The sequence below is a fragment of the Amblyomma mixtum genome, chromosome 2 (assembly GCF_055824585.1).
Source record: "Amblyomma mixtum isolate Tamu chromosome 2, ASM5582458v1, whole genome shotgun sequence".
Classification (NCBI taxonomy): Eukaryota; Metazoa; Arthropoda; class Arachnida; order Ixodida; family Ixodidae; genus Amblyomma; species Amblyomma mixtum.
In genome coordinates this window covers 309,788,284-309,799,399 of record NC_143013.1, presented here as the reverse complement: position 1 = coordinate 309,799,399, position 11,116 = coordinate 309,788,284, and the positions used below count along the sequence as shown (strand labels likewise).

Genomic DNA, 11,116 nt, shown 5'->3' with positions numbered 1-11,116 from the left:
GTTTCCTGCATTTTCAAGAAGCGTGACATCTCACGCTTCCTGGATAGCCTGAACGCCCAGAATACGCATATACAGTTCGTCGTGGAACTCGAGAAAGAAAACCTGCTTTTCTTGGATGCGACGTTTCGTAAGGAATGCAGCGTTTTCCATGCGTTACGTTGTTAGTCGTTCTTGAAAGCGAACGTGCTCAATGCCACACCTTCATGCTTTAAAAATATCGGAACACACGGCTCACTCCCTTGCGTAACTATTAACCTAACCGAAGTACTGTTTTGGGAAAGGTAATATCAATGCGACAGCTTTCCGGGACCGCCTTGAGCGATGTAGCCAAGAGTGGGAGATGACTGCACATACCTTTAATAACATTTATTTTGGTACGCTTTTAAGCGGTTATTACTGGACAAGTGGCTAAGCGCAAAGTTATTGTCGCTGTATCTAATTGATTTGCGGCACCAATTCCTTCATTCCTTTCCGAGACACAACACACCGGAAGCATTCATTCCTGCGCTCTGTGCCGAGCACTTTTACAGCGAAGAAAATGCCAGTACGAAGAGGTTCTGAGTTCTTTCTTATACAGACGATTCAACAGGTTCTCCGTGATTTCTGCATAATAGCGTAACGTAGAGGAGTGTTGCGCACATACCTTTTTATCAGTTTATATTAAAGCGTACCGTGGATGTGTAACATGCCCGGTCTCCGAAAAGGCAAAACTACCGCTATAAATAAAGAATCACGTTTCGGGCTCATCCTACGCTGATTGACAATAACCCCATTCTTTCTTTGCCAACAAGAAATAAAATACGCATGAGGCTTGCCGCAGTAGATCAGCTATCGGCAATACTGGAACGTTACGATCAATGCATACGCAGTGTGAACTACGGAAGAAGCCGGATCTATTGCTGAGGTAGCCGCGTGATATTCTTCCGATAACGCCTTTGTGCCGTATGCCGAACAGTGATATTCTGAGACGATTTGAGGCTACTCAGGCTTGCGCGCTCGACTAATATACGGTTATCGTTCTGTGTGTATCATTCAGCGTGGAGATTACTCGAATATTTGCTTATATATCCAGACAGCGCGCAAATAAAATATCACCAGACAAGGTTACAGTGAACACGCGCCTTCAGTATAGGGGCTACATACCGTCTGAAATCTTTCAAAACGATGTCGAAGGTGTTGTTTACAATCCGCACAGAGGGAAAGTAGTTTTCGCAAGACGAGAATGCGCAGTAAAAACACGCAACACTTGTGTAGTGGAATGCATGGGCTGAATGCGCAGCATTTCCTCTAGAGCTTTTCAGAAAGGCAAGCGGAATTCTCTGCCGCTATGAAAACAAAACAAGTGCGCAAAATATTCTGCTCTGCATGTTTTAAGTTCGAGTGCGACCGGAAGTTATTCTGCGCCAACGTTGTCGCAGCTGCGCGCTGTAAAGGTAGCTATTTACAGAGAGCGCACCTGCAGTACAGCACTCGAAACGTGGGGCCCGAGTTCTCTCTGAAAGTGGGGATAGAGTTATTCTACTCTATAGGCTCCACACGGGATCCAGAGTTTCACATTGCGGAGAAGCAGCGTCGTTTCGTACTAGACAACTCCTGAAAGTTTATCTTTCAGCTGCTCTTATCGTCCTTTGTGGCATTTATTTTGTCCGAGTGTGTATGTTTAAGTAAAGAGAGGTTTTCGTACTAAGAAAGTTCATTTTATTAAATGTTTTCTCAAACTGTTCAAAGGAAAGCGTTTGGGCCTGTGTTGTTTAAGCATATCATGGCAACACCCATTCACATGGCGAGTATTTTGCTCATAACTCGATGAGATAGGTTTTGCTGCAGCTGACGCATTACTAATAAGCTGTGTCATTCGCTTCAACAGATGTTTGGCGGGAATACAGCAAGCGTGGTAGTTAGAAATGGGCGGATTTATACTGTGCCCGCTTTCCACTGCACCAAGATTGCGTCCTACTGCAAAAGTTGTGTCTTTCCCTCATAACTTGTATGCTTCGGAAAGTAATATGCCTGCCTTACGAGCAACTTTGGCTCAAACTGAGGAGGCTGTTCAGTGCTTTCTGGCTAGCGCTGCCGCAATGCGAAAGCAACGTTTTTTCGCCGCCAAGTACGGGTCTAATGTTTCCGCACGGTTTGCGAGATGTCCACGACAGGGTAGCTCACTTGTGTTGAGAAATGGTGAGATGGCCCACTTCACCGCCGACTCTTCACGCGTGCACCATGCAGCCAAAATAGCTGTGTCCTAATTTTATCCGCAAATGACGACGGGACGCGATAGGCTCCATGGCTCCATCATAGAGTACGGAAGACAGAGGCACAGGGAGTGAACAGCGCGCCTCATTTGTTGTGAGGGAGAAGAGTGGCATAGCTATTGAAGGAGGCGGGAGCAGCTGTCACTATTCTATGCCGAGTAGTTACCAGGAGAAGGAGGAGAATGAGAAGGAGAGGAGAAGTGGTTCACCAGGAGAAGAAACCGGTTTGCTACCCTGCCCTGGCGGAAGGAGATGAGGGAATATAAAGGTGAAGGAGGAAAGGGAGTAGCAGGGAAATGAAAGTGCGTAGAAACCGTGCGGTAGTTATAGCCTATCGCGCAGATCGAACCCTGTCAAGAAACGGAGCAGTGCCTGGGAGGCATTCGCAGCCGACGACAGAGCAGGACAGCTTCTTACAGGGAGCAATGGCGTGGATCAATACGCTCCAGCTCGTGGAATAGAGACTGTCTCGGTACTGTATGGAAGACATAAACAACTAATGTGGGATATATACTCGTGGCAGCCGCAAATGGCCGATGTAACATTATCATCCATGCCGATAACAAAGAAGTATTGGTTAATGAATGCGACGCCATGCCATAGAGGACACATTAAAGTTGCTTCACGTCGTCGTAGGCCGGGTGGAAGGCTTACGTGTTCGAAGGCTACCTGCTACATCTTTTATTTATTTTATTTATTTATTTATAAATACTGCTGTCTCTGAGGAGAGACATAGCAGGAGTGGGTGAATACATGAGTAAAAACAAATAACATGGGTAGCATAGAAATAGATAACACAGAAATATTAGAAACAGATCAATGGGTCAAATTGTTAGGCAACTGAACAACAAACTCTTCAATTGGCAATGAACGAAGTGAGCCGTCCAATCTATTCCAAATTTCAACGGTTAGAGGGAAAAAAGAAAATTTAAAACAATCTATATGTGGTTTGAAGGGAACAATGTTTAATGGGTGGTTCCGTCGGGTTGCACGTGCGCTTGATGACACAAATGTGAAGGGTGCCTGAATGCCAGATGATGTGTGAACGATCTTGTGCAGCATAATGATGCGTTCACGTGTGCGCCTATGTTCTAATGTTTGTAAAGATAAACTGTGCATATGGGAAGAAGGTGAAAACTTGCGATCATACCGGCTGAAGATGAATCTTATTGCTTTTTTTTTGAACTGATTCTAAACGGTCAATGTCGCGCGCGTAATGAGGGGACCAGACAATTGAGGCGTACTCCAGGATGGGTCGAACTAGTGATTTGTAAGCAGTTAATTTACATTCCTTCGTGGCATTTTTTAAGGTTCGTTTGAGATAACCAAGTTTGCGAAGTGCTTTCCCAGATATGTTATTTATGTGAGCATTCCATTTTAAGTTATGCGAAAATATAACGCCCAGGTATCTGAACTCGCTGACGTGGGTCAAGCAGTTACCGTTGTTACTGTAAGAGAAATGCAGCGGATTCTTTTTGTTACCAAAGGTCATTGCAACTGTTTTAGTGAAATTAATTTTCATTTGCCATGCATTACTCCATTCACAGAACAATGAAAACACTTTGTTTCCTGTTGATCATCGGCGTTAGCAACGTTGCGGTAAAGCACGCAGTCATCGGCATATAGGCGTAACTTCACTGCGGTGTCGTTAGTAACATTAGCTACATCATTAATAAAACTTATAAAGAGTAGAGGCCCAAGCACCGACCCTTGGGGCACACCTGAAGTTACAGTGACTGACGATGACTGTGCATGGTTAAAAGTGACGAACTGGGATCTTAAGTGTAAGTAGTCGGTTATCCAGTCCAGTAACTTATTGCCGTTAAACATGGTGCGTAGTTTACGAAGAAGCTTATTATGGCAGACCATGTCAAATGCTTTGGAGTAATCTATAAATATTGCATCGATTTGATCACGGTTATTTAAAGCGGAAGCGATGTCGTGAGTAAATTCAATGAGCTGAGTGACAGTGGAAAAACCAGATCGAAAACCGTGCTGACAGTGTGACAGTAGATTATGACAAGTTAAAACAAGGTGCTTGTGAATAATGTGCTCAAGAAGCTTGCAGCAAGTGGAAATTAGGGAGATCGGTCGGTAATTACTAATTCGTTGTTTATCGCCAGATTTAAACACCGGGATGACATTGGCAATTTTCCAAGCCCGGGGAACGGAGGATGTGTCCAGTGATTTGTTGAAAATCACTGTAAGGTAACGGGCACTCCATTCCGAGTACCTCTTTAAAAACATGTTAGGTATGGCGTCTGGTCCCGCACTTTTAGTTGTGTCAATTTTTACTAACAGATTGTGAACCCCAGGGTAACTTACTTCGAGGTTGGGTAACTGTTGTTCCGAGCTATGAATGAAGGGAGGATTGGTACCATCATCAAGATGAAAGACAGAGTGAAAGTAGCTATTGAAGGCTTCAGAAATGGTTACGGGATCAGTGCAAGGCTGCTCGTTGATAATGAAAGATACAGAGTCATCGGAAGAGGGTAATATTGTTTTCCAAAATTTCGATGGGTTCTCTTTCATGAATGTTGACAGTGTTGTGTTGAAGTAAAAGTGTTTAGCTTGTGTCATTTTTGTCTTTAGCTCAGACTTGAGTGAAAGTAGTAGTGAATCGCGGCTTTCGTTTCATGGCCGGCTGCGCTTGCGGAAGCGCTTGATGCGTCTTATGAGATGAATTATGTCTCTTGTGTACCACGGATGCTTCGGGTTATGTTTCACACATTTTGTGGGGACGAAATGAAGCACACAGCTATGTACTAAATTATAAAACTGTTCTAACAAAGCATCAACACCACACGTTTCACTGCCTGTCACGAAATCTCCGAAAGACGACGCTAGCAGTTCAGTAATAGCACGGTCGTTGGCACGGGTAAAATCTTTAACAATATTGAAATTCGGCTTATGGGGCTCACAAACCACATTAAATTGCATGAAAACACACTTGTGATCTGACAGTCCGTCGACTACATCGCACTGAAATCCGTATTGCAGCACTGTTCATTAACAAAAACAAGGTCAAGAACAGAGTTTACTCGAGTTGGACATTCAACGACTTGTGTTAAATCATATGATATAGCCATATTAATTAGGGATTCACAAACAACCTTCTCACGACCTGTTGAAATTAAGAACTTCCAATCGATACAAGGAGCATTGAAATCACCTGTAATGGTCATTTTATACTTGTGGAGCCTGTGTTCAGCTATGTATTCTGTAATGTGCGAGAAAATATTTTCCGAACCGGGCGGACGGTACACAGCACCCACGACTGTCACGAAACCAGAAATGTTTAGCCGGCACCAAACAGACTCAGTATTCGGAAGTTCTGGCAATACAAAAATTTCAATGCCTTTTCTAACGAACAGAGCTACGCCCCCTCCTCTAGCAAACTGCCTGTCGTTTCTGATCACCGAGTAATCTGGAGGCAAAAATTCTACATCTGATATGGAGTTGTCCAACCATGTTTCTGTTACGCAAATAACTGACGGAGTGTAACATTCTACAAGCCAATTGAAATCTTCAATCTTATTAAGCAAGCTTCTAGCATTTAAGTTCAAAAGAGTCAGTTTCTGCTTTTCTTTCTGCTCATTTCTACCTTTCTGCTCATTAACGAGTCACTCTGTGTCCCTAGGCACTGCAGCACGTGCAGCCTTGACAAGCCTTTTGGAAACATCATCCCAAGTGTAACGAACACTGTCGACTATCAGGGAATCGTATTGCAACCTATACTTATCTGCTTCTTTGCGGATATCAACCGAGTTGTCCCAGAGAGCCTTCCTAATGTGCCGTACACGCGCAGAAAAGTCTTCGCTAATGTGCGTATCAGATCCTTTTAGTTTTCTGGCGTTTTTAAGGATGGAAAGCTTGGTTCTAAAGTCTAGCAGTTTAAAAATGACAGGTCTCGTCTTTTCAGTTGTTTGCTTGCCAAGCCTGTGACAGCGTTCAATACCTTCACATTGGATTCCAAGTTTGGAATACAGTAACTCCGATACAGAAGCCAATAGCCCCTCAGAAGTTTCATTTGATGGTTCCTTCAAGCCATAGATGATTAAGTTATTCCTACGGGATCGGTTTTCCAGGTCATCATTTTTGCGGTCAAGTTTGGTAATGACATCTTTAAGATTCTCAACAGTTATCTCAAGATCATGAACACGCTGAAGAGCGTCGTTAGCAGTTGAAGCCAACGCCTCTATGTGCGTAATACGCTGTTCAAAGGTAGCCATTTTAGAGTTGAGCGCGGAAAGCTCTGCGCTGATTCGTGCTTGTCCAGCAAGCAGCTCCGTTAGCATTTCCTCTGACTTTGGGCCTGGATTTGTCTCGACATCGCCGGACAGTTGCAACAAAATTCTTAACGAATGCAGTAGGCAAGAAAAAATACACACAAAGTGCTGAGGGTCTGGCAGCAGCAATAAGAAACGATCATCGCTCCTATAACATTTGAAAGCGTATTTGTGGCCTACCTGCAAAATAAAGCACACGTGTTTCCAAGAACCATTCGCCATGCCGCTGCCAGACCCACTGAAGAGGATTGGCCGGTGTGTTGCTTTTATATCCCGTCGGGTCCGTGTCGATGACGTTCCGGGGTTGTGCCATGCGTGGTCGAGACAAGCGAGATCGACGGAAGATGAGGTTATGGTTGCATTGCCATCTATCGGTTGACAGCAGGAACTGAATGGAGGGCCCGTGAGCGTGCATTTTCCATGAAGGAAGCTTGAAGAAGAAGCATTGCTCAGGAAGTATGGTCCAGCGATGCTTGCGGCTATCTGCAAAATGAAGCACACGTGTTTGCAAGAACCGTTCGCCATGCCGCTGCCAGACCCACTGAAGAGGATTGGCCGGTGTGTTGCTTTTATATCCCGTCGGGTCCGTGTCGATGACGTTCCGGGGTTGTGCCATGCGTGGTCGAGACAAGCGAGATCGACGGAAGATGAGGTTATGGTTGCATTGCCATCTATCGGTTGACAGCAGGAACTGAATGGAGGGCCCGTGAGCGTGCATTTTCCATGAAGGAAGCTTGAAGAAGAAGCATTGCTCAGGAAGTATGGTCCAGCGATGCTTGCGGCTATCTGCAAAATGAAGCACACGTGTTTGCAAGAACCGTTCGCCATGCCGCTGCCAGACCCATGCCGCTGCCAGACCTGCTCTTGAAAAGGGGATCGACACAGAATCGCCGCCTGGGTGAGCATTTCGCTGTGTCTCGTCAGCGCGGGGATTGCCTGCGTTGCCGTTCTCGTAGCCACTGGTTCATAATATCGTGCCCTTTATTGATGGGGCAGTGATATTCCTCTCGGATTTGCGCGATCAGTTGTTCACGGGATCCACTGCGAAGATGAGGTTGTAAGCCTTTGAAGTTTAGAAGCAATTCTTGTTGGGCAAGTTGGTGCATTGCTTTGAAGAAACCAAGTTGCGCTATAAAAAAGACAGCCACAGGAAAAAGCCAAGGAGACAGACAGAGCGCAAACTATCAACTGAGTTTATTTGCGTGAAAGTGCTTTATATAGTCAGAATCACAGCAAAAGAACAAGGGAAATGAGAGAGGGGGTATAGCCAATCAACTCCTGGTCAACAACAGGTGCGCAGAAAATGGTTTTCCTTATTGTACGGTTTGACAGAAGTGTCGCTTACACATTTATCCCCGTTTTCTTTTATGTGATAGGCCTCCAAAAGCTCCCGCGCTGTTTTGTTTTTACTTCTTCCTAGAAATTTAATCTGCTTAAGCAGAGGCTCGCATCCACTGCAAGCAAGGCAATGAGCAGGCAAGTTTGCTCCTTCTTTATTCCGAATGGATCGGGCATGTTCCCCTGCGCGTTCATTCACGCATTCATTCAAGCTGGGTATACCCAGCGGGCGGGCAAACCCAGCTTGCTGTGCAAATGGCTCCCCGCGATGGGGTAAACGGACTTCAGGTCCAACAGGCACCAGATAGAGGGCTCAGCTCACTTCCACTTAAACGCCTTCAGATGCTTCGGATCTCAAATGAACTGCCTGCGTAGCTGGATAAACGCACAGACATAAAGCGTGCAAAACATCAATGAAAATGAAGCTGAACAACAACCGCCGCTGTGGTGGTTCAGTGGTTATAGCGCTCGGATAGTGAGCCGAAAGACGCGGGTTCGATCCCGGCCATGGCGGTTGCATTTCGATGGAGGCGAAATTCTAGAGGCCCGTGTACTGTGCGATGTCAGTGCACGTTAAAGAACCCCAGGTGGTCGAAATTTCCGGAGCCCTTCCCTACGGCGTTTCTTTCCGACGTTAAAGGGACACTGATGAGAAATTTAAGTTGACTTGATTCAACAGAATACCAGCTCCTGATTACAAAAACCCCATGCATACTGACAACAAAGCTCTTGTAGCGTAGAAAAGAGCAAGAACCAAAATACAGGTATCGCAGGTATCGCCGCCACAGGCCAAACACGCAAGTACAAGCTTCATGACGTCATAGGACAAAACAGTGTTGCTATAACCAATAGTTCTAGCAACACTAGGACACGAGAAACCACGAATCACTGAGGCGCAGCAAATGCATGCGCAAATCTCCTTGACGTCGCCAGATGGCGCCACGTACCCGACAGCTACGCGCGCTCCTGCAGCTCCGGGACCAATCAGCGCCTGCTCACAGCGGTATGCGGGCTCCCGGTATTCCGCTAACGGTAAAGTAGGTACACGGTATACTAAAGGTGTCTATTCGCGAGAACTTCGTTGACGACTTCGAGAACGGGATCCATTGTAACGCTGGCAAAACGCCGGTGCAAACGTTAACGGAGCGACGGCCGCAATAGCCGATAGATGCCTTCAACGTGCGGCCGGCGGTAGCTTTCTTTTCGGCTGCTGCTGGGCCGCACTGCTGGCAGCCAAAAATCACGGAGTCTGCGTTACGCCATGTGCACGTCATGTTTCACGTCACTTAGTCCTGTGTCGTCATAGGAGAATCCCAAGTTTGAATCAGAGCGGCGGGAAAAACTTTTTCAACTTCGAATCCAAATTTATTAGAAATAAATGCATCTTTCGCTGCCGGCCAAGTGCCAACAAAGCCATGAAATGCCGAACTATCGGATTTTGCTATAAAAAAAAATATTAATAGAGCTCTCCTCAGTGTCCCTTTAAACCGAAACTAAACAACCAAAAAATCCAATTATAACAATTCCTGAGGCGGTTTTCAGAGTTCAGCGCCACGTGTCACATGGTGGCAGCAACGCGGAGCACCATTGCGACCAAGCCGGTGGAAAACACGTGCAAGGGGGCAGATAAACCACCACGTCGAGGTCCCTCTTCTCGTGCGCCACCCTTACAAAAATGGATGTCGAGTTTCTTTTGAACATGTATGGAGAGCCTAATGATTCTAAAGGATCTCTATAGAAACTCGCTGTCTATCGAGTCAGCTCATTAAGTAGTCTATTTACTCTTTAATGAGACCTAACTATAAAATTTTGCTCTGTACGCAGTCAACAGAGATTCTTTAGAATTGGTTCTATAAGAGTTCATAATGAGTCAAAATTTATAGAATTTCTTTCGTGCCTTCACTATATGAACTCGCTCCGTTCGCAGTCAGAACAAATTCAATAGAATTTCCTCCGTAAGACTTTATAATGAGTCAAATTTTATAGAATTTCTTTCGTGCCTTCACTATATGAACTCGCTCCGTTCACAGTCAAAACAAATTCAATAGAATTTCCTCCGTAAGACTTTATAATGAGTCGAATTTTATAGATCGTGTTTTGTGCCTTCCCTATATGAACTCGCTCCGTACACAGTCAAAACAAATTCAATAGAATTTCCTCAGTAAGACATCATAATGAGCCAAATTTTATAGAACTTCTTTCGTGCCTTCACTATATGAAGTCGCACCGTTCTCGTTCAAAACAAATTCAATAGAATTTCCTCCGTAAGACTTTATAATGAGTCGAATTTTATAGATCTTGTTTTGTGCCTTCGCTATATGAACTCGCTCTTTTCGCAGTCAAAACAAATTAAATAGAATTTCCTCCGTAAGACTTTATAATGAGTCGAATTTTATAGATCTTGTTTTGTGCCTTCGCTAATGAACTCGCTCCTTTCGCAGTCAAAACAAATTAAATAGAATTTCCTCCGTAAGACTTTATAATGAGTCGAATTTTACAGAGCTTGTTTTGCGCCTTCGCTATATGAACTCGCTTCGTTGGCAGTCAAAATAACTTCTATAGAAATGGCTCGGTATCGCTTCAAAATGAGTCAAATTTTTTAGAGCTTGTTTCGTGCCTTCGCTAAATGAATTCGTTCCTTTCGCAGTCAAAACAAAATCTGTTGCATTCTCTTCGTAAGACTTCTTAAGCCAAATTTTATAGATATTGTTCGCAGTTTTCACTAACCTATATCGATTCGCTCTAAAAGCCGGTAAAACTTTAAATCAAACTGCACATCAGCAAGCTAGAAATAATTCAACGCAAGCATATAACATCAAATTTTCGAAAGGCACCTCTGAATCGACGACCGATCTCAAGAAAAATTTGGCAGAACACAGCGGCAATGTATTCGTTTGCTTTCCTGAGTAAAAAAACAACCTCACCGCCGTTATGATCACTTGAAATCTCCAGAAACTGGATCAACAAAGCGTACAAATACCTGTAACGAATATATTTTTCCTCATTGAAAGACAAAATACGATCAGCTCTCACTACTGACTAATGAGCATGAATAGGAGTAGCCTTGTACATCGTTGTCATTGCATTCACCTTTTTTCGAGTTCTTGTTGATTTGTGTCTGCACCAGTTGTTTCCTTTTTTTTTGGCGAAGAAATGGGCCTTCTTCCCGTAGTGTCCTGTCTATAGCATAAACGCTGCGCACGTGCTGTACCACGAGCAATGTTTGCCGACCAAGCA

The 11,116-nt window shown here is 44.6% G+C and overlaps 1 protein-coding gene across 1 annotated transcript; it reads right to left on the bottom strand.

Moving 5' to 3' along the window:
• Window positions 1–5,492: 5,492 nt before the first annotated feature.
• On the bottom strand, window positions 5,493–7,374 carry LOC149364934 (uncharacterized). Its single transcript, XM_089570223.1, has one exon. The coding sequence runs from the start codon at window positions 7,367–7,369 to the stop codon at window positions 5,876–5,878; it is 1,494 nt and encodes a 497-aa protein (XP_089426349.1). The 5' UTR covers window positions 7,370–7,374; the 3' UTR covers window positions 5,493–5,875.
• Between the last annotated feature and the right edge of the window lie 3,742 nt (window positions 7,375–11,116).

What these genes read in the sequence shown, in the direction of transcription:
- LOC149364934 (XM_089570223.1), bottom strand. Translation starts at nt 7,369, where the DNA reads ATGGCGAACGGTTCTTGCAAACACGTGTGCTTCATTTTGCAGATAGCC.